At 45.5% G+C, this 23713-nt stretch overlaps 1 protein-coding gene across 1 annotated transcript; it reads right to left on the bottom strand.

Moving 5' to 3' along the window:
- Nucleotides 1-4588: 4588 nt before the first annotated feature.
- Nucleotides 4589-19704, bottom strand: TREM1 (triggering receptor expressed on myeloid cells 1). The gene is made up of 4 exons (XM_010863194.1): nt 19625-19704; nt 14573-14914; nt 13133-13334; nt 4589-5150 (listed from the first exon to the last, which is right to left on the bottom strand). Exons 1-4 carry the CDS (start codon nt 19671-19673, stop codon nt 5045-5047), a joined length of 699 nt encoding a protein of 232 aa, XP_010861496.1. The 5' UTR covers nt 19674-19704; the 3' UTR covers nt 4589-5044.
- Between the last annotated feature and the right edge of the window lie 4009 nt (nt 19705-23713).

Raw genomic sequence — 23713 nt, 5'->3', positions numbered from 1 at the left:
TATCCAAACCTTACCCACATCGAGGATATAAAGTTGTGGGGATTGTGAAGATTAGGAGAGGATGTGGCGAGACAGTTTTGGTGTCCTATGACCCTAAGGGCAGAAGGGAGTGGATGCCTGCCCCTTACCTCAAGTCTAAGGAGAGGGGCTTCAAGGTCACAACTTGGAGAGCTTGTCAAGTGTCCCCTGGAGTTTGGAGGACACAGCAGACTGGTGTTTGACTCAAACTTGAGAACTACAACAGGCAAAGACTGCTGATGGCTCCCTGTCTCCATGGCAGAGTGAAGGAAAGATGACTGTAAAGGGATCCACCAGAGCTCCAGTTTGCTGGAAGCTCCAGTTTGCTGGAATGAGTAAAGTGGGTATGTCCCATTGACCAGATGTGAGCTTCACACATGTGAAACTTTCAGCAAAAGTTTAATAGGTCTGGTCCCAAATAGCTGCCTGGAGCTGGGGAGACCTCAGGGGAGGAAGGAAGTTAGAGGTCGATAGGTATAAGGGAGGAAAAATCATTTTCCTTCTACCCTTCTGAGTTCTTGGCTGCTGCTGCTGCTGCTGCTGCTAAGTCGCTTCAGTCGTGTCCGACTCTGTGCGACCCCACAGACAGCAGCCCACCAGGCTCCCCCGTCCCTGGGATTCTCCAGGCAAGAACACGGGAGTGGGTTGCCATTTCCTTCTCCAGTGCATGAAAGTGAAAAGTAAAAGTGAAGTCACTCAGTAATGTCCAACTCCTAGCGACCCCATGGACTGCAGCCTACCAGGCTCCTCCGCCCATGGGATTTTCCAGGCAAGAGTACTGGAGTGGGGTGCCATTGCCTTCTCCGGAGTTCTTGGCTGAGACCCCTATAGTAAAAGAAGATTAAAGACTTTTCTGGTGATCCAGGGGTTAAGAATCTGCCTTCCTATACCCGGGACATGGGTTTCATCTCTGGTCCAGGAAGAGCCCACATGCCATGGGTCAACTAAGCCCACGTGCCACGACAAAGACCCAGCAGAGCCAAAATAAAATAATAGTAAAAATAGATAAATAAAAATAACTAGCTTAGGTTTTTTTTAAAGAAGATTAATAAGAGAAAAACAAACAAGCTTTTAAATATGCATACCTCATGTAAAGGTGGGAGATGCCCAGGGTAAAATGAGGAACTCTACAAGGTGGTTTAGAACTCTGGCTTAAATACCATCTTCAGTTACAAACAAAAGAAAGACATGGGGAGTCTATGTGAACAGATCCAGCTGGTACTAACCTTTCTCTTCTCAACCCTAAATACCAGTGATGACCCTACACCTGGTTACATCACCACCATCCACCATAACTTTTACCTAGCACCTACCATGCCATAAACCCTGAGCCAAGAATTTACATCAGTCTGCTTTTATTTGTGTATTAATAATTATAGCTGTGCTGGGTCTTCATTGCTGTGCTTGGGCTTCTCTTTATTTGAGGCAAGTGAGGGCTACTCCCCAGTTGCAGCGCCTGGACTTCTTATTGCAGTGGCTTCTCTTATTGAAGAGCAATGGAGTCTGGGGCACACAGGCCTCAGTAGTTGGGCTACACAGGCTTAGTTGCCCTGAGGTAGGTGGAGTCCCCAACCAGGGATCGAATCCATATCTCCTGCACAGATAGGCAGATTCTTAACCACTGGACCACCAGGGACGTCCATCTGTCTGCTTTTAAACTCTTGGAACAACCTTCTGAAGTAGGTACCATTTACAAATGAATACTTCTGAGTAGGGACTCAAATGAGGAAAAAGAGGCTCAGGGAGGATAGAAGACTTCCTAAGGTCACATATTTAGAAAGTGGCAGAGATAGGATTTGAACACAGCTCTGTCTGATTCTAGAGCCCTTACCTTCTTTCCACCCCCTCTCTGTGCCTTGCTAAGGGGACTTCCACTGTAATTTTGACTCCATGTTGCTTCTTGGCCCTTTTGTTGTTATTTTCCCTTTCCTCTATTAATGTTCCTCTATCTTAGTACCTGATTCCTTTAGAGGGGGACTGCCCTCTACATATCAGTAGATCAAGGAGAGATCATTTGGTTGGCTTCACATAGTTTTCTCAACCTCAAAGTGCAGGAGAAGAACCTCCAGCTTCTATTTCATCATCTAGTCCCTGCTGGGACAGGTTCAAGCAGGACAGTATGGATTCATGATCTTCCTTTCCTGCTTCTCCATCTCTAACACACAGGTGCCCTGATCCCACTTCAATCCCTCCCTAAGAAATGAGAGAAAACCCCTCTTCTTAGTAGGTACCTCCCCTTAGCCACCTACATCCCTCTCCCTGCCTCTCCTTACCTGAGACCCAGAGCAGCAGCATCAGTTGCCATGGCCACCCCCAGAGCCCTTCCCCTCCACTTCATCCCACTCCCTGGATCCACTGTGCATCGGTCACTTCAACATCTTTATTGGTCGCTTCAGCATCTTTTCCATTTACTGGAGGATGTTGCCTCACTTGGGTGTTTGCCATCTTCCCTGAGGAGGCTTGGTTGTCAGTTTGCAATTGAGAAACCCTGAGGAAAATGTGACAAGACAGGGCAGCTCAGGAAAATGCAGAAGGAAGAGAAAAGAGAGGTCACTGCCCTTGTGACATCTTCCTTCCTGCTTTCATCATGTCACAACCCAATGGGGCAACACTCAGCAGCTCCCCATTCTCCACCAGAGCAAGTCTAGACCCATCCATCTGATGTCCCACCTCTCTGCCACCGAGACTGCCTCCAGCCACCAAGATCTTCTTATCACTGGCCACTGACCACTACATCCCACAACCCCTCCTACCAATCTCCCCACCTGCCTGACACTGTGTACCCAGCTTTGACTTGCCTTTTGAGGCCTGAGTCAAGCCTTCCCAATGACCACCTTCTTCCATCTTACTCCACACCATGATTCCCAAGGATGGGCATGTATGTGGCTGAGTCACTTGGGAAGCTTGGTGAACATACACCTGTCTGGGCTTCACCCCAGACACACTGATTTGATAAGTCTGGGGAGAGCCTAGGAACCTGCATTTTAACAAGCAAACCAGGTAATTCTGAAGCAAGTGGTCCAAATAGAGGAAGAATCAGAGTTCATCCACATCCAAAAGTCCTGTATGAGTCAGGTAGCCCCTGAAGCGTTCCTCAGGTGCTCTGCCTGAATCTAAGGTATGTGCTTCCCTGAGCTCCAGTCCAGACGGGAGCATAGAAATCACAGTTTTAATGGAGTGACTCCAAGGATTGAAGTCCTGCTGTGTGCCAGATGTTTTACTCAGGTTGTCTCATTTAATTCTACCAGCTTTGGAATTGTGTAATAGATATTCATCGTCTTTTGGCTCTCCAGCACCCAATACCCTTTCCTTTTGGGGATATGCCCCAAGGTGTGGGTCTCACGGGGCACAGAACTCCACTTCCCCTTCTATTGAGCATGGAGAAAGATATTTCTCCTGCCCCTTCTCCCTGGCATCTATGGTACAGACATGTGACTTGACCTAAGTGGCCAAATGCATGATTCTCAGAGGGGTCAGTCCCCAGGTTGGTGAGGAAGTCCTCACAGGATGGCAGGGGGCTCAGGGAGGGGAGGACTGTATCTTAGCTCTCAGAGTACCTGTTTCAGAAAGGGAGGGGAAGGGCATCCTGATGGTAAGAATATGGATCGTGGGTGGTAGAGTATGTTTGCTCTTAGGGAATTTAAGACAACTTTGGCCTTGGCCATTCCTGAATGGGAATGGAAGAACTCATCATCTCTTCACCACTAGTGGGGTTCCTTCCCCTTTAGAGTCAGAAGAGTAGAAAATCCGAAAGTACTGATTTAAATCTGTTGGTGGGCTTGGATACCTATTTCATGGATGAGCTTGAGAGTGAAGGGGGAGCTGTAGGGGCAGAGAGAGAGGCAGAGGAAGGCAGGGGGTGGTGCCAGCAGGGCATGTGGGAGACAACCTCTAGGAGCCTAACTGGTGAGAGCTGGTCACCACCACCCCTGCCCCTCATGTGATACAAGGAAGAGGCACTTAGATAGAGCGGGCTCCCTGTTGTTCTGGTCTATATGGCTTTGAGGCGCTTGGTCTTCAGTAAAGGAGCTCTAGTTTTTGTCCCTTCCAGTAAGTGGTGATGCACTTCTCATGTGGTGTCATTTCAGGCATGGATCTCTGGCTTTGTGGGGTTGTTCTGAGGATCCAGATGCATCCCAGCTGATGCCTACAATAAATGCACACCGTAGACAAATGATATTGCTTTACCAGTCCTAAGCCATGAATTCTATCTCATCCTCCCAGTATTGTCCCAGGATACATCCTTCTGGTGAGCTCAGTTCCCCTCTCCCAAATATGGAATTCTTACCATGACATCTCATCTTCTCTTTGCTCCATGGTTTTCAATAATCTTCAGGAAGTATTGGAAAAGGCCATAAATGAAGGGGAGAAACTGAAACATCTGATTCTAGAGGAGAGGACAGCCCTGGCAGCTGAGAGAACAAGATGCTTCTGTACTTGGAACTCTGTCCAGTTTAAGCCAAAATGTTGTAGTCCAGGGTGAGGACCAGGGCAGAATTAGCAACCATAGCCTCTGTGCCTCATGAATTCCACAGACCTTGACAGTGAAAAGCATCAGGCAGTGTCTTCATTTTTTAATATTTACTTATTTATTTATTTGGCTGTGCCAGGTCTTAGTTGCAGCACATGGGATCTTTGACCTTCATTGCAGCAAGCAGGATCTAGTTCCCTGACAGGGATGGAACCCAGGGGACCCCCTGCATTGGGAACTCGGACTTAGCCACTGGGCCACCAGGGAAGTCCCAGGAAGTGTCTGTATTTAATGCAAACCCTGAGCCGCCAGTGGAATGAGCAGGTGTGGGGCTGTATCTTCTCTTGTGAGGGGACAAAGCACATCCAAGATTATCAGTTAAATAAAGGGAGTTAGCAGGGCCAAGAAGGTGGGATCCTGAGCCTTAGAAGTCACCTGAGTTACAGATCAGCTCATATCACTGACCCCCGCCTCTTCCCCTTACACCCCTCTTCAGGCACAACTGCTGGGTGGACACGGGTGGAGGTTGGAGGTCATTCTTGTGGATTCCTGTGGCTAAGATGCAAATGACCTATGCGTGACAGCAAACAGACCGATGAAGACCAGGGTCTTACTCAGGAGTCCACATGCTGCAGGAATGATGATGCTGATCCCAGGAGCCCTGGGGGAGATAGAAGAGTGGGCGCTGCTATGAACATGGATGCTCCCACACGCGTGTGTTTGTCACGGGCTTTCAACCCCTTGGCTCATCTGCTCCCAATCCCTCCTTTCCCCATATTGACTGGCTCTGTCGTGTGCATCTAGTTTGTCCCATCACCTAAAACTACTGATTAGAAATATACTTAGTAGACAGCACAGAGTCCACGTTCAGAAGAGGCATCAGGGAGAAAGGACAGGCGGACAAGGCTCCCTCCTACCTTGATGCGGTAGAGAAAGCGAGGGCTCCCAGAGCAAGGAATCCTGGCTTCCATTCTCAGCATCAGGACCTATCCTGGGAGAGTCACCTCACCTCTCTGGCCTCATTTATAAACTGAGATTCCAGTCCTCATCAAAATCCCATCATGAATTTTCATAGACCTCAGCAACATGATTCTAAAAGTCCTGGGTAAACATCAGTAGATACTATAAGAAAAGGACACGAATGAATGGAGGAACTTGGCTTGTATAGACTCAGCAGATGTGGAAATAGGTTGTGTGTGTGTTCAGTTGCTTCAGTTGTGTCTGACTCTTTGCAACACTATAGATTGTAGCCCTCCAGGCTCCTCTGTCCATGGGATTCTCCAGGCAAGAATCCTGGAGTGGGTTGCCATGCCCTCCTCCAGGGGATCTTCCTGACCCAGGAATCCAACCCATGTCTCTTATGTCTCCTGCATTGGGAGGTTCTTTACCACTACTGCCACCTGGGAAGCCCGTGAAAATAAGTTATAGCACAACCAATCCATAGAGATGAGACACCGGGTTGAAAAGAGAAACAGCAGAGAAACAAATAGAAGTCCAGATATAGATCTAAGGATAGCTAAGAGTTCGTATCTAAGGAAATCGGCAGCCCAAAAGGTAGGCAAGAACTGTCTAGTAAATAAACAGTCTTGTGACACCTGGATGGCAAAATGTAAGAAAAAGTCTTTGCTCCTATCATTTACAGCATAGAGCAAAATAACACCCCACCCCACCCCCACCCCCACACCCCCGCTGATGGATTAAGATCAAAATAAAGTGAAAAAAATAGAGAAGGCACCAGGAAGTAGGATAAACACAATTAAGGAATAAAACAAAGCAATAATTTAAAAATCAACACGTTTGCCTATGCAAAACTTAAACCTGAATAAACAAGCCTGCAAAGGGAGAAATGATACAACAGCCATAGAAAAGCAGCACAGGTCCTTTTGTGCTAAAATCTACCCCCAGCCTGCGGCACTGTCTTGGACCTGCAGGAACTAGATGTCTGAGGCAGCCAAGTTCAGCCCTGGCTGTCCTGGCTGGGGCTGGAAGGCAATGCCTCTCTAGACCCTCAAGCTTGCAGCTATGCCCCCTGCAGTGCAAGCCTGTGCCCGGTTCCAGCCCTACCGCCCAGGGAGGTTCCAGCTCTGGGCTCCACAAACTGTAACCTCTCCAAGGGTCTCCTGCCAGTGCCCTGCCTTATCCCTTCCAAGCCCTGGAATGTTTTCTTGCACAGAGCTCCTAGAACATGTCCCCTCTCAAGGGCAAGCATTGCATCCCTTTCTGAGGCTGTATGCAGGCGGCCAGACACCCCCATCCCACCCCACCCCAAGCCACTCCAGCCACAGTGCTGGGGAATTCCTGTGCCCCTCACCAGGTGCTGGGAGTACAAATGCTCTAGCTCCCCAACCCCCTCTCCATACAGACAACTCCTGTGATGCCCAGAAGCCCTTTTAGTCCCTGTGAGACTCACCTTGGTTATGGCACCCTTTGCTAGGTTTCCTTCCCTCCCAGTCCCACTCCCCAGGAATGGTTTTTCCTGGGATCCCTTCCTAAAACATTTGCACAAGATTTTCTCCACAGCCTGCCTCCGTGGAACCCTCCGAAGACAGGGTGACAGCGGCTTCCTCTGAGGTGCCACACCCTCCAGCCCCAGATAGGCGCCTCTGCTCCTCCATTTCCTGGACAAACTGCTCCCTCCACTAAATTCCCTCTTTTTCAAACAGCTCAGTGGCTTCTGCCTTCCCAACTGGACTCTGATACATAGACTGGTTTGCGTTAATTAAAACACATAAAGTCAATACATGAAGGAGGTATAGCCTTTAGTAAGAATATGGGCGAAAGTTTGCACTCTCTGTTTATACTCTGGAAAATTAGTGAAAAAAAAAAGAATAGCATTTATTGTAAAGATGTGTTTTATTTTAAATATTTTAATGATCTCCTACTATGTACTGTACACTTAGGCACAACAGAAGGGGAAGAGGGCACTCTGCCTCTACCCTGTGGAGCTCAAAGTCCACAGTTAATAGATGAAAGCAAGTCCCAGCTCATGTCTGATACCATGCAGGGTCCTGTGGGGCTCCTGGGCACAAGGTTCTTGTATCCCCCATTTCTATGATTTTAGGAAACAACCTTCATTCAGCCTCCATGGCTTTCCCTGAGCCCCAGGGGGCAGATTCAAGCAGTTGTTAATTAGGGAAGGGAGGAGAAGCTAAAAGCAAAGGAGGAAAGGAAAGATATAGCCATCTGAATGCACAGTTCCAAAGAATAGAGATAAGAAAGCCTTCTTCAGTGGTCAATGCAAATAAATAGAGGAAAACAATAGAATGGGAAAGACTAGAGATCTCTTCAAGAAAATTAGAGATACCAAGGGAACATTTCATGCGAAGATGGGCTCAATAAAGGACAGAAATGGAATGGACCTAACAGAAGCAGAAGATATTAAGAAGAGGTGGCAAGAATACACAGAAGAAGTATACAAAAAAGACCTTCCTAATATGACCAACCTAGATAGCATATTGAAAAGCAGAGACATTACTTTGCCAACAAAGGTCCATCTAGTCAAGGCTATGGTTTTTCCACTGGTCATGTATGGATGTGAGAGTTGGACTGTAAAGAAAGCTGAGCACCGAAGAATTGATGCTTTTGAACTGTGGTGTTGGAGAAAACTCTTGAGAGTCCCTTGGACTGTAAGGAGATCCAACCAGTCCATTCTGAAGGAGATCAGCCCTGGGATTTCTTTGGAGGGAATGATGCTGAAGCTGAAACTCCAGTACTGTGGCCACCTCATGCAATGAGTTGACTCACTGGAAAAGACTCTGATGCTGGGAGGGATTGGGGGCAGGAAGAGAAGGGGACGACAGAGGATGAGATGGCTGGATGGCATCACTGACTCGATGGACGTGAGTCTGGGTGAACTGGGAGTTGGTGATGGACAGGGAGGCCTGGCATGCTGCGATTCATGGGGTTGCAAAGAGTCGGACACGACAGCGACTGAACTGAACTGAACTGAACTGAACCCAGATAACCATGATGGTGTGATGACTCACCTAGAGCCAGACATCTTGGAGTGTTGAACTCAAGTGGGCATGAGGAAGCATCACTATGAACAAAGCTAGTGTAACTGATGGAATTCCAGTTGAGCTATTGCAAATCCTAAAAGATCATCATCTGTGAAAGTGCTGAACTCAATATGCCAACAAATTTGGAAAACTCAGCAGTGACCATAGGACTGAAAAAGGTCAATTTTCATTCCAATCCCAAAGAAAGGCAATGCCAAAGAATGTTCAAACTATCACACAATTGCACTCATCTCACACGCTAGCAAAATAATGCTCAAAGTTTTCCAAGTGAGGCTTCAACAGTACATGAACCGAGAACTTCCAGATATTCAAGCTGGATTTAGAAAAGGCAGAGGAATAGAGATCAAATTGCCAACATCTGTTGGATCATAGAAAAGGCAAGAGAGTTCCAGGAAAACATCTACTTCTGCTTTATTGACTATGTTAAAGCCTTTGACTGTGTGGATCACAACAAACTGCGGAAAATTCTTCAAGAGATGAGAATACACTTTACCTGCCTCCTGAGAAATCTGTATGTAGGTCAAGAAGGAACAGTTAGAACCAGACATGAAACAACAGACTGGTTCCAAATTGAGAAAGAACTACATCAAGGCTGTCTATTGTCACTCTGCTTATTTAATTTCTATGCAGAGAACATCATGGGAAATGCCAGGCTGGATGAAGCACAAGCTGAAATCAAGATTGCCCAGAGAAGTATCTCCCAGTTCACCCAGACTCACGTCCATCGAGTCAGTGATGCCATCCAGCCATCTCATCCTCTGTCGTCCCCTTCTCCTCCTGCCCCCAATCCCTCCCAGCATCAGAGTCTTTTCCAATGAGTCAACTCTTCACATGAGGTGGCCACAGTACTGGAGTTTCAGCTTCAGCATCATTCCCTCCAAAGAAATCCCAGGGCTGATCTCCTTCAGAATGGACCAGTTGGATCTCCTTACAGTCCAAGGGACTCTCAAGAGTTTTCTCCAACACCACAGTTCAAAAGCATCAATTCTTCGGTGCTCAGCTTTCTTTACAGTGAGGATATGGAGATAACATCACCCATCACGTCATGGCAAATAGATGGGGAAACAATGGAAACAGTGACAGACTTAATTTTCTTGGGCTCCAAAATCACTGCAGATGGTGACTGCAGCCATGAAATTAAAAGACACTTACTCCTTGGAAGAAAAGCTGTGACCAACCTAGACAGCATATTAAAAAGCAGAGACATTACATTGCTAACAAAGATCTGTCTAGTCAAAGCTATGATTTTTCCAGCAGTCATGTATGGATGTGAGAGTTGGGCCATAAAGAAAGCTGAGCACCAAAGAATCGATGCTTTTGAACTGTGATGTTGGAGAAGACTCTTGAGAGTCCCTTGTACTGCAAGGAGATCAAACTAGTTCATCCTAAAGGAAATCAGTCCTGAATATTCATTGGAAGGACTGATGTTGAAGCTGAAACTCCAATACTTTAGCCACCTGATGGGACGAACTGACTCACTGGAAAAGACCCTGATGCTGGCAAAGATTGAAGGCGGGAGGAGAAGGGAACATCAGAGGATGAGATGGTTGAATGGCATCACCAACTTGATGAACATGAGTTTGAGCAAGCTCTAGGAATGGGTTATGGACAGGAAAGCCTGGCATGCTGCAGTTATAGTGCTGCAAGGACTCAGACACAACTAAGCAACTGAACTGAGCTGGGGATGCAAGACCAGGGAGAAAAAGTCAAGAGCAGCCTCCGGGCAAGGTTCTGTTTTCCCATCAATTGTTGTTGTCGTTCAGTCACTCAGTTGTGTCTGACTTTTTGCAACCCCATGGACTGCAGCATGCCAGGCTTCCCTGTCTTTCACTATCTCCCAGAGTTTGCTCAGACTGATGTCCATTGAGTCAACGATGCCACCCAAACATCTCATTCTCTGTCATCACTTCCTCCTGTCCTCAATCTTTCCCAGAATCATGGTCTTTTCCAATGAGTCAGCTCTTTGTATCAGGTGGCCAAAGCATTGGAGCTTCAGCTTCAGCATCAGTCCTTCCAATGAATACTCAGGGTTGGTTTCTTATAGGATGACCTGGTTTGATCTCCTTGCAGTCCAAGGGACTTTCAAGAGTCTTCTCCAACACCACAGTTCAAAAGCATCAATTCTTTGGTGCTCAGCTTTCTTTATGGTTCAACTCTCACATCTATACATGACTGCTGGAAAAACCATAGCTTTGACTATACAGACCTTTGTCAGCAAGGTGATGTCTCTGCTTTTTAATGTGCTGTCTAGGTGGGTCATAGCTTTTCTTCCAAGGAGCAAGCGTCTTTTAATTTTGTGACTGCAGTCACTATCTGCAGTGATTTTGGATCCCAAGAAAATAAAATATGCCATTGTTTTCACTTTTTCCCCATCTATTTGTCATTTCAAGTGATGGGACTGGAAGCCATGATCTTAGTTTTTTGAGTGTTAAGTTTTAAGCCAGCTTTTTCACGCTCCTCTTTACCCCTATCAAGAGGCTCTTTACTTTCTCTTTCTGCCATTAGAGTGATATCATCTGCATATCTGATGTTGTTGATATTTCTCCTGGCAGTCTTGATTCCAGCTTGTGATTCCTCATCAGTGGATAGAGACAATATCTTTGAGCTGTTTTGCAGATACTGAAACCCCCTCCAGGTGGTAGAAGTTAATGAAGATTAATGATGGTCTGCCACCCACAAGCATGTAGACCCTAGACCAGTTGGACCTGAAGGATGAGGATGCTGTCTCCTACTTATGTCATCACCAGCCCATCAGAAGAATGTTCACAAGCTGATCACACCCTCTCTGAACAATTACTGCGAAACTTGTCACTATCTTCCCCAAGTTGCAACACATAGTTTTGAGAACATTAGCCCACAGTGGCCCCCTTTGCTTAGCAAAACAACAAAGCTACTCCTTTCTACTTCACCCAAAACCATCTTTGAGATTTGATTTGGCACCAGCATACCTAGAATACGAGCTTTCAGCATCACATCTATTTTGACAGATATATTGTTTAGATACCAGAGCCCTGCAGTGACGCTGCTTCTCTTCTGCATTGTGGATCTCACTGCAAATTGTTTCCAACCTTTGGAAAACAAATTGGCAATATGTGTAGAGGAAAATGGCTTTCCAGGTAGCTCTGTGATAAAGAATCCACCTGCCAATGCAGGAGATGCGGGTTCAATCTCTGGGTCAGGAAGACTCCCTGGAGGAGGAAATGGTAACCCACTATAGTATTCTTGCCTGGAGAATTCCACGGACAAAGGAGCCTGGCAGGCTACAGTCCATGTGGTCACAAAGAGCTGGACACGACTGAGCATACAAGGACACATACAGGACAGTATAAATGTTCGGCTTCTTTTAAGAGAGTTTCTTTTGAGTGAACAATTTAAAAGAAGAAAAGGACATCTACAAATATATGTTCATCTCAGAGTTATCAATACTACAAAAAATGAAAATAATCTCAACGTCTAAAAACAGGCAAAGGATTATGTGAGCAGTGGCTTTCTACTGATAGAAAAGTATGCTGAAATTCTGACAACAAAGACTAAGGAGCAACACTGAAGAATAGTTTTAGCCAAAAGAAAAATAGTGAAAATGTGTATAATTAGAATTAACACCACATTAAAATATATCCAAGCATGAATAAAAACTAGAAGAGAAGATGGACAAAAAAAGACACATTAGATTGGTAGGAATGTGGAAGAATATTTCTTTCTCTGCTAAGTCAACATTTAGTGATAAACACAGTCTTAGATAAATCAACATTTAATAATAAACTGTATAAAAGGGTGTGCATGAAAAGGTCATGATTCTTAGCTTTGCCTGCACATTTTAAGAGGCCTGAAGATCTTATAAAAATTACTGAGACCAGCCCCACCTCCAGAAATTCTAATTCTTTTGGTCTACAGAGGTCACGTGCATCAGCATTGAAAACCAGCCAGGGACTTCCCCAGTCCAGTGATCAAGACTCTGCCTTGCAGTGGAGGGGACGCCAGTTCCATCCCTGTTTAGGAAACTGAAATCCCACATGCTGCAGGGTGCATTCAAAAAAAAGTTTTAATAAATAAATAAAACAAGCCAAATAAAAGCTAACACTCCAGGATACCCTAACACACCTCAGTTGCTCAGAGCTGTTGGGCTAGATTATGGCTTCCAGCTCTGATTTTTTTCTACCCTCCCCTACCCCCTCCAACCCCAACCATAGAAACAAGGAAACTGAAGCCAGAGAAGGCTCCTGAGTGGCCTGAAGTTACACTTTCAGTCGATCTAGCTGGCATTAGAATCCAGGGTCTCTTTTCCCACTACACTTAGGGGTTTGCTGAGCCCTTGGAATTCAGCACAGACGCCATTTTCCTCTCCTTACCCCTCTGACAGGCAAGAAGCAAACACCGAGGGAAACGGTGGGGAGAATGGCAGCCGCATCATTGCCTCCAAGAGCCCCCTCCTCAAGCCCCCTCCTCTCTCCAGCACCAGCACTCTCCTTCCTCCCCTGGGAAGATCCACCCGACAGAGACGACTCAAACCCACCCTGCCCTCTACACTCCCCCATCCCTCACTCCCCACACCCTCTAAGCACATGGACTGGGAATCAAAGGACTTGGTGTCCGATCCAAGGGCCCAGAGACCTGGAAACCATACCTGTTGATGTGTGTCACATTTGTGGGAGTGACTGTGAAGCCAGGAGAGGAGAGCCTATCAGCTGATGTGGGGATGGGTTGGGTCACGGGCTTGGGCCTGGGCCTGGGCCTGGGACGGAGCTTGGTGGTGACGGGAAGTGGGGTGGGATTCTGAACAGAGACCTGGCAAGGATACTCATCTGAGGCAGGGGTTCCCAAAGAATCTGCAAGAAAGCACATTGGATGGTTGGACAGATGATGGATAGATGGAAGGATGAGTGGTACAGTAAATGGAACTTCGGAGGGAAATGAATGGCCACTCATGAACCAAGGTTTCCTTTTGCTTTTTATTTTAATAAAGAAATAGTGTGGCATTGCTTGGGTCAGAGATGGGGAAAAGGAAAGAAGGAAGGAAAGAAGGAGGGAGATAAGGAAGCAGGAAGGTATTTCCAGGCTATTCATGTTATTGGAAATGCACTTGCCTGCTATTGTTCACCAATCCATATGTGCCCTTCTTCAAGAATAATTCCCTGATTATCTTATACCATTCTCTCTGCCTTGCACTCACTTGTACCTGTGGCTTATTGCTTTGCAAGTTATCTTTCATTAATACACTGCAGATGTGTCTTGTCTTCCTTAGATATGGGCTCCACAGGGGCTAGGAACTTGAATCTGCCCCCGTTCTAATCTGCTTTCCTTAATTCATCCAGTCAACATCTGTGGAGGCCCTACTATATGCCAGGCACTTCATCAGTTGCTAGAGATATAGAGTCGAATAAGGCAGATGATTTCCTCAAGGTTCTCAAAGATGAATAGGGGAGACAGTTAAGGGAACTGGCCACTACTTCATCCAGTGAGACTGAGCTGTCTATGAAGAGGGTACCAAGTGAGCCCTGGTGCTTTGCTACTCAAAACAGAAGCCATGGACCAGCAGCGCCAGCACTGTCTGTGAAGAGGCTGGAAATGCAGAGTCTAGGTCCCATCCTAGACGTATTACATTTAAAATAAGACCCCCAGCTGGTTGGTGCCCACTTAAGGTCTGAGGAGGACTGCTTTGGAAGCACACAGGAGGGACCTCAGATGCATCCTTAGGAAGGGAGGGTGACTCACAGAGGCTTCCCAAGGAAATGACTTCTACATGCAGACCTGAAGCATGAGACTAAATTGTCCCAAGTCCATCATTCACCTTTCCCCATATCCCACTTCCTACAATAGCACAGCATGTTAGGTTCTGCTTCCAAAGAGGAATCCCATACAAAGAATGAGATGCAATCCCTTCTTACCATTGGACCAAATGTCTCTCAAGGACCTCAAATGAGAAACAAGGAGCTTCTAGAAACAAGGAGCAAGATCATAAGCTTCTAGAAATCCTGAGCCACAGCCCTACTGGTGCTCCCACCACTGTCCCAGCCGACCTGATATGGCTCTCCCACACTATACCACCCACCCCCAGGTCACTCACTCTTGGTCACCACCAGGCGGACAGGGTGGAACAGGATGATGGGATCGCTGGGTCCCAAGATCACACATCGGTACAGTCCTGAGTCCTCCACTTGAAGGTTGGCCATTTGGATTTGCAGCATGCCTTCACTGGGGATGTCTTCTAGGAAGTACTTCCCCACCCGGACTTGACTGGACCCCTCTGTGATTGCCAGTGTCTGGACCTCCCCGTTATCTTTCAGCCTCTGCCAAGCCTTCTGGCTGTTGGAATATATGTTGGTATTGGTAGGACAGCTCACTTTCAAGGTCTGCCCCTCTGCTAGAGTACACTTCTCCTCGAATACTTCAGCGGCAGCTTGGATTTCTGTAAGCAGAGAATTTGAGTTAGGCTTTGTGAGGAATAGCTTCCTTCTCTTTGGGAAAAAAAAAGAAAGAGAGAGGAGCCACATTTCTTTCTTGTTAAATCACCTAATTTTCAGACAAGATCCTCAAGGTCTCCAGAGAAGATGCAGCTTTCCCTGCAAGCTAGCATTAGACCCCAGATCTTATCACTGCAAGTAGCTTTGGGGGATGGGGGTTCGTTTGGTTTGTTTGTTTGATTTTGACCACAAAAGTTAGACTGTGTATGATTTGTGCAAATCAACTTTCATAAATGACTGTTTTTGGGAGGAAGAAACTGTCTGAATAGAGACAGAGCATGGGACACATGCTAAGACCATGAGTGACAAGGGCATGACGGGAGGGAAAGATTATAGAGAAGGATGTACAGGGTGCAGAATGAGACTGCTGAATCCTAACCACTAGACCACCAGGGACACGGTGCAAAGTGGATGTGAAGAAATGTTACTTTCAGAAAGTGACTCCACTGAACAGCTAGAGGAACTTCATCTAAGAAGGAGAGAGACCAGTTCAAGAGACTATTGGAAAAATGGCGAGGAAGCCGTCTCAAGGACATGGTGGACATTGATGTCTGGTGGTGTGGTCTTCATCTCTCCCTTCCTTGGGTAGCAGATCACCTCTTTCTCAGGCTGCTCATCTTTCTCATCCTATGTACCTTTACTGATGGGGCTGCCCATATTCTCCAGGATGGACATAGAGACACAGGCTTAGTCAAAGAATCTCACCACACTGGCCATGCTGATTGGCCTAGAAATGGGCACATGACTAAGGTTGGGCCAATCAGAATCCTCTCTGAGACTGCTGCTCTTTCTTACTGTGTTGATTGGTCTATAGGATGTTGCTTGCATCCAAAAGAGTTCTAAATATTACAGAATGTCAAGGAGTCACAGCAGTGGTCCTCCAGTGGGGACAATTTTCCCTCTGGGGACATTGGGCAATGACTGCAGATATTTTTGGTTGTTATGATTGCGAGTTATGCTGTGCTGTGCTTAGTCACTCAGTCATGTCCAACTCTTTGAAACCCCATGGACTGTAGCCCACCAGGCTCCTCTGTCCATGGGATTCTCCAGGCAAGAATACTAGAGTGAGTTGCCATTCCCTTCTCCGGGGGATCTTCCCAACCCAAGGATAAAACCCAAGTCTCCCACATTGCAGGTGGATTCTTTACTGTTTGAGCCACCAGAGAAGCCCAAGAATACAGGAGTAGGTAGCCTATCCCTTCTCCAGGGAATCTTCCCAACCCAGGAATAGAACTGGGGTCTCCTGCATTGCAGGTGGATTCTTTACCAGCTGAGCTACCAGGGAAGCCCCATCACTGGGAGCAAGGAGGTGCTCTAGAATCTAATGGGCAGAAGCCAGAGATGTTGTTAAACATCCTTCAGTGCACAGGCTGGCCCCCATGAGAAAAAATTAACCCACCCATAATGTCAATAGTGCTAAGGCTGAGAACCCTTGGATTACAGGGACAAAAGTTTCAATCACACTCTTGAATGTTGAACTTAGAATTGGCATGAATTTCTGGTCTGGTCCAAGGGATCCTTGCTGATGGGAGGGCCAAGTAGAGTTGAAGTAAGAAGATCCAGGTCTGTGTTTTCCACTGGACACAGCAGGGCTCCCTTTACTGAGGGACTACAGTTTATCCATCCAGGCCTGAGATACCTTCCTTCATGGAAAACCAAATAATGGGCTGGATAGTGGTGGGTCAATCCACCTACCATTACTAAGGTCAGGCTACCACTACCTACAATTATCGCTGCTTTTATTAATCTAAATGTTAGTGTCCCCCTAAAATTCATATTTTGAAATCTTAAACTTCAAGGTGGAGATAGTTAGGTCATAAGGGCTCTGCCCTCAGGAATAGGATTAGTGCCTTTAGTAATGAGGCTCCAGGGAGCTCCCTTGCCCCTTCCCCCACGTGAGGATACAGTGGGAAATTGGTAGTCAGTCTGCAACTCAGAAGAGGACCTTCCCCAGAACCCAAGCATACTGGTACCATGACCTTGAATTTCCAGCCTCCAGAACTGGGAGAAGTAAATTTCTGTTGTTTATAAGCCACCCAGTCTGTGGTATTTTGTTATAACTGCCCGGATGGGTCAAGACAGTAGGAGTCACAGGAGACAGATTGCTCACAAACCTGCCAGGTGCCTTTGAAAGCAGATAGTAAGAAACTAACGCAGAAGTGAAGTCTGTACATCACTTTTCGCGCCATTTCAAGAAAGGACTTCTTTATATTATTAATGTAAAAAAGAATAACAAATACCTTTTACTGCCAAGTGTTTAAGACACTGTCTCATTTAATCTTTATAACATGTCAGTTGACACTGCTATTTTTCCTAGTTTGAAGACAAGGTAAGTGGAAGACAGAAAGTGTATTTAATAACCCAGAACTTATTATGTGATTTGGGCTCCCCAGGTGGCCTAGTGGTAAAGAATCTGCTTGTCAGTGCAAGAGACACGAGTTTGATCCCTGGATTGGGAAGCTCCCCTGGAGTGGGAATGGCAGCCCATTCCAGTATTCTTACCTGGAGAATCCCATGGACACAGGAGCTTGGCGGGCTACAGTGCACGGGGTTGCAAAGCATCAGATACGACTGAGCACACACACACATTGTGTAATTTGCCCAAGGTCCCATAGGAGAAATGTGTGAAGTCAGGATTCAGACCCTCATAGTCAGACTCTAGAAAGCGTCCGACTCTTGGTGACCCTAGTCTCGAAACTAAGAATAATAGTAGTATCAACTTATAAGTTATAAAGATGAAATGAGAGTGTCTTAAACACTCAGCAGTAACTGTGACCCCATGGACTGGAGCCTGCCAGGCTCCTCCATCTATGGGAATTTTCCAGGCAAGAATACTGGTATGGGCTGCTGTTCCCTTCTCCAGGGCATCTCCCCGACCCATGGATTGAACCTGGGTCCCCGGCACTGCAGGCAGACTCTTTACCGTCGGAGCCACCAGGGAAGACTCTAGAATCAGCTCTAAACCTCTGAGCTAGATTGCCCAAAGCAGCTGTCTGGTTGGGATTAGAGCCAACCCCAACCCAAGTGAGAATAGCTGACTAACAATTCTATTCCCCAGGATACAGGGTCTAGAAGGAGCTTTTATGTTACATCCTAATCTACCCTGATGGGACCCAGTGGAAAAAAACCACTGGTTTCCTCTCAGTCTTCAACCTTCCATCTTCTCCCATTCTCCTTTGGAAAAACATGAATAAGACACAAGGAGGGATTTCCCTGGTGGTCCAGTGGGGTTGGGAATCGTCTGCCAATGCAGGGACACAGGTTCCATCCCTGTTTCAGGGAGATACCACATGCCAAGGGGCAACTAAGCCTAGGCACCGCAACTACTGAACCTGTGCTCCAGAACCCGTGAGCTGCAACGAGAGGCCACCGCAATGAGAAGCCGATGCACTGCAACTAGAGAGGAGCCGCCACTCACCCCAACTAGAGAAAGCCCATGCCCCGCCATGAGGACCCAGTGCGGGCAAATCAATGAATAAAACTAAAAATAAATCAATAAATAAACAGTCTCCACTGCAAAATGAAAACAGGTTTAAAAAAAAAAGAAAAAAGGAAAAGACACAAGGAAATGCGGTGGTCCATGGAAACCACACTCCCATGTACCCCATCCAGATCATTACCCCAGCTCCAAGGAATCCCAGAGTAACCCTGGTGTGCAGGCTCTACGAGGTGATTATCCAGGACTTTGCTCAAGGCAGTGGGTCCCTGGAAAACATCCTCTCCCTGGAATCCTTTCTGTCTTTCCAAAGCAAACCTTTCTTTTAACTCCTTGTTGATATGTTCCCCTTCTCTGCTTATTTTCTCAATGTATTCATGAGGACTGGGAGCAGGAACAACAAAAGCTCCAAGTGCTTCCACTTTTAGTGAAGGTTGAGCTGGGCAGGAAGAGGAGCGAAGGGTCCCGGCAACACTGCAGAGCCCGAGCAGCAGAGCCTCAGGGCCCTGGGATCACGGCCTCTGTTTAAACAGGCACTTTTCTCCGTGCACTTCTGTGTCTTCAGCAATAGCAGGTTTCCTGGCCCAAGCTTGGCCACTGGGAGATATATATTGAATGGACTATGTCTTTGGGGTTTAGGCTTCCCTGGTGGCTCAGTTGGTAAAAAGTCTGCCTTCAATGTGAGAGACCCAGGTTCGATCCCTGGGTGGGGAAGATCCCCTGGAGAAGGAAATGGCAACCCATTCCAGTATTCTTGCCTGGAGAATTCCATGGATAGACATGGGGTCACAAAGAGTTGGACACAACTGAGTGACCAACACTTCTTTCAACATCCAAAGCACCGTGATGGAATATAAAGGGGAAAAAATGTCAAACTCAAAAACAAAATTCCTTTAGATCATGTCAAGGTGAGGTTTTTCTCTACCATTAGTTTCCCACTCAGGGTTTTGCATGTCCCTGACAACATCAAAAGGCCCAGGCATCTTGCTTCCCTAACCCACCCCCTTTAGTTCTGTTCTCAGGCCCTGTGTGTTCTTCTGATTCTTTTAAGTTTGGGTGGAGAAACCCAGTGTGGCATATCTACTGGATGGTTCTGTCTTGGGTGGCCACATCCCCTGGAGCTTCAGAGGAAAAGGGAGACCTTTCTTGTGGAAGGCTTGGCCCCAACCCCAGGTCCTGGGCAAAGAGCTCACCTGCTCACGCCTCCTCCGCATCTTACCTGCGATGAAGAGCATCCAGAGCAGCCCCCAGAGCCTGGCCTTCCTCATCCTTCATGTGCACTGACTCCAACTGTTCTGTGGCTCCTGGCACAGCTACAGAGGGACACTCTACCCCAGAGGCTCCAGAAAGTTGCACAACAGGATGTTATGCCATCGCTGAGAGCTGCTGAGTCTGATGCTGCGTTTCATCACTGGTTATCTTGGCTCCAGACGTCAAGGACAACATAAGGATCCAAGACTGGGCTCATTCATAGACCAGAAAAGATGCAGGATGATATAGTACAAGACATTAAAAAAAGAAGAAAGAAATCCAAAAGGTTCCTTACTAGATAGAAGCAATGAAAGGCAGATTTGACAATGTGAAAAGTCAATAACAGAAAAGATTCACTTCAGAAATAATCCCAAATGTAAAATGAATAGAACACATTAAAGAGCTCAGAAATATACTAGAGGACAAAGCATAGAAATCCAATCTAAACATCATCTACAAATAAGAAATGTCCTTGAAGATTAACATGGGACAGTGGATCACAAACAAGATTAAAAGTGTATTTTAAGTAAAAACACTTTCCAAGATACAAGTACCCTAATGTTCAGAGCAGCGCAATTACAATGCCCAAAATATGGAAATAACCTAAATGTTCACGAACAGATGAATGGATAAAGAAGATGTGGTATATATGCAAATATATAGGAATACTATTCAGCCATAATAAAGAATGAAATAATGCTATTTGCAGCAACTGGAATGGGCCTAGAGATTATCATACTAACTGAAGTAGTCAGACAAAGACAAATACCATATGATCTCACTTATATGTGAAATCTAAAATATGATACAAATGAACTTATTTACAAAACAAAAAATAGACTTGCAGACATAGAAAACAAACTTACAGTTACCAAAGGGGAAAATAGGGGAGGGAGGGATAAATTAGGAGTTTGGGATTAGTAGATACAAACTACTATATATAAAATAAATTTTTTAAGAGAAGGTCTTACTGTATAGTATAGGGAACTACATTCAATATTTTGCAATAAACTTTAACAGAAAAGAATCTGAAAATATATATACACATATCTGAAAAATTATATATACACTGGATCATGGATCACTTCACTGTATACAAGAAACTAACACAGCATTGTAAATCAACTACACTTCCATAAAAATTAGAAACAAAAAGACCTACTCTCGAGATCTGAAAGATATCTGAAATTGGAAGTTGAGAGAATTTTTAACATTGGCAAGGAAAAATGCATGAAGAAAAAATCAAGACTGGACAGTTTCCAGGTGAGAAATTTCAAATTTAAATAAAAGCTCCTGCTGCTAAACAAACAGGAAAAGACAACTTGATTCCTTCAAAAGGATTGAACTGAGTGGGACTCGAATTTCTTCCACCGAGTAACAAATACTGAGACACAGTGGGATGATGTGTAAAGAAAATCTGCCTCTAGAATTGTATACAAAAGCTGATTGCTATTCAAGTATGAAAGCAGCAAAAAAGTACTATCATGTCTGCAAATTAAAAAAGAAAAAAAAAAAACAACCCTCTAAGGTTAACTTTAACATTTTAAATTAAATCTGTTGAATGCAGCAACTTCTAAGACATCAACAATTATGAAGAAATTTAAATCCTACTATTACACCCTGCAGAGATCATTGTAGGTAAGATTTTACTAAAATTTTGTTCTCTTCTTGGTTCTATAAATGATATCAGAAACCAGGCTTGCAACTGCACTCGGATTGAAATCTGCCAGAAGCACTATTGTCGTATTTGTCTGGCCCACAGGGAGGGGAAGGAGAAAGAGAGGTTTTGAAATTTTCTGACTCAGTGAGGCGTCTATTTGATTTTTCCAAGGATGAGTCAGATTTGCACAGTTAATTTAACAGATCCCTCTCCTTACAAGATATGTCTTCCAGACCTAAATGAATACTACAACACATGCCAATTTTTTGTGTCTTTGCCTACTTTCAGGGTTCAGGGTCAGTGTTCAGGGTCATATCCCTGGAAGATTAAGAGAAACCTTTTTTTTCCCACTAGTTTTTGCTTCATGTCCTTTGAAGTTCTGTTATTAGCTGTATATTCTTACAAGATCATTAAGTCTACCAGGTTGATTGATGCTTTTATCATATAGAATGCCTCTCTTTGTCTCTAGCTCTTTTCTTTGCTCTGCAGTCTAATCAGACATTGATATAGCCAGGCTCCTCTGTCTATGGAATTCTCTGGGCAAGAATACTGGAATAGGTAGCCGTTCCCTTTTCCTGGGGAGCTTCCCAACCCAGGGATCAAACCCAGGTCTCCTCCAGTGCAGGCAGATTCTTTACTGCCTGAGCCACCAGGGAAGCCCTGTTAATGTGGCCACTTCTGCTTTTTAAAAAATTCATGTTTCTATATCTTGTTCCATCCTTTTCCCTTCAACTTACCTAGTCGTTGTCTTTGAAGTGAGATTCTTACAAGCAGTATCTACCTGGATTGTGGTGTTTTATCCACTTTGTGTCTTTTGTAAGGGTGTGACAATGATTTACATCTAAGGTAAATATTGATGGGTTAGCACTTTACTATCTTATTGCTGGTTTTGTTTCTGTCCTCTGGTTCTCATTTCTCTGTTTCTCTCTTGGGAACTTTTCATTAAATAGCCCGAGAAGGATTTCTAACTAAACTTGAGTATCACAGGGAAGTGATGGCTCCTTCATGATGTCCTAACCAGAGGCAGCACCTGAGTGCATTTAAATGAGAGAAGGCTTTCTCTACCTGTCTGATCGCTTTGTGTACTTGAGGTAAACAGAACGTAAAGTATCCTCTCATTTTTTAACCCACTGTTTTTCTGAAGAGTTCAGTGACCCATCCATTATTTTTTCTTTCTTTTTTTTGGGAGGCCATGGGTGAAGCTTCATCGTATGGCTTGCAAGATCTTAGTTCCCTGACCAGGGATGAAACCTGGGCCCCCTGCAGTGTGGAGTCCTAACTTTACTGCAGCCAGGATTTTAAATTCTCAAACTACTTCTCCCAACAAGCTACTGTCTCTTATGGCTTCTCATTAAATAGTCTTGGGACTTGTGACCTAGGATCTCTTTTCATTTTATTAAGGTTCAGTTCAAAGTTCCTCCTTCAGAGGCCCCAGCACCAGGAGGGTTTATTTTTAAGGTACCATGAGTCTTTTTGGTTTTATTCTTCAAACATTATTTTTAGTACTATTATGAAAGCCTGTGTAAATATGATTCTGGTTGGGTTCTTTTTCTACTTTAGTAAGTCACTGACCCATGTCAATAGGTTCCAATCTTCACAATAAGATTGGTAACAGTTTCTTTCTTAACATGGATTGGTTAATCACATATCTGTTCTAATCTAGCTAGAATATATGTGTGACATCTTTTAACAATGAGAATGTGCATGTCTTCTTTTTGGCTCAAAGGAGGGCCTTATGGGTCCAGGACCCAGATCTCTGAATTCTGGTGCTGGTGTTTCTGAAGAAGCCCAATGAGACTTGTTGAGTCCTGCCCCCAAGGCCTTCCCTGGTGGCTCAGATGGTAAAGAATCTGCCTGCAACGCAGGAGTTGCTGGAGACTGGGTTCAATCCCTGGGTCAGGAAGACCCCCTGAAGGAGGGCACGACAACCTACTCCAATATTCTTGCTTGCAGAATCCCTTGGACAGAGGAGCCTGGCAGGCTATAGTCCATACGGTCACAAAGAGTCGGACATGACTGAAGCAACTTAGCATGCACGCACACCCCAAGGCCACAGGCGTGAGACCTTGTACCAAGGCCACAGAAGTAGAGCCCAGAAGCGAGGTCACCTCCAAAGCTGACTTAGCCCCTTCGTAACCACTGCCAAAAGCCCCCCTGATCATCATCAACAGGCTTCCTGACCCCAAATTAGGCAAAAATGCTCACCCGGGTAGTTACCCTAAAGCACCCTATGTGCATGCGTGTTCAGTCGCTTAAGTCGTGTCCAACTTTGCCCTAAAGAGTCACCTAATGCCATCCTTCCAGCAGGAATTTTGTCTTGAGGCTATAAAAATCATCTACTAACCAACGGAAATGGTCGGCTCTCCCCTGTCTGTCAGGAGGTTGGCCCGCTGCGCT

The sequence above is a fragment of the Bison bison genome, unplaced genomic scaffold (genome assembly GCF_000754665.1).
Source record: "Bison bison bison isolate TAMUID 2011002044 unplaced genomic scaffold, Bison_UMD1.0 scf7180017864487, whole genome shotgun sequence".
In the NCBI taxonomy this organism is placed as follows: domain Eukaryota; kingdom Metazoa; phylum Chordata; class Mammalia; order Artiodactyla; family Bovidae; genus Bison; species Bison bison.
This window is presented reverse-complemented; position numbering and strand designations above follow the sequence as displayed.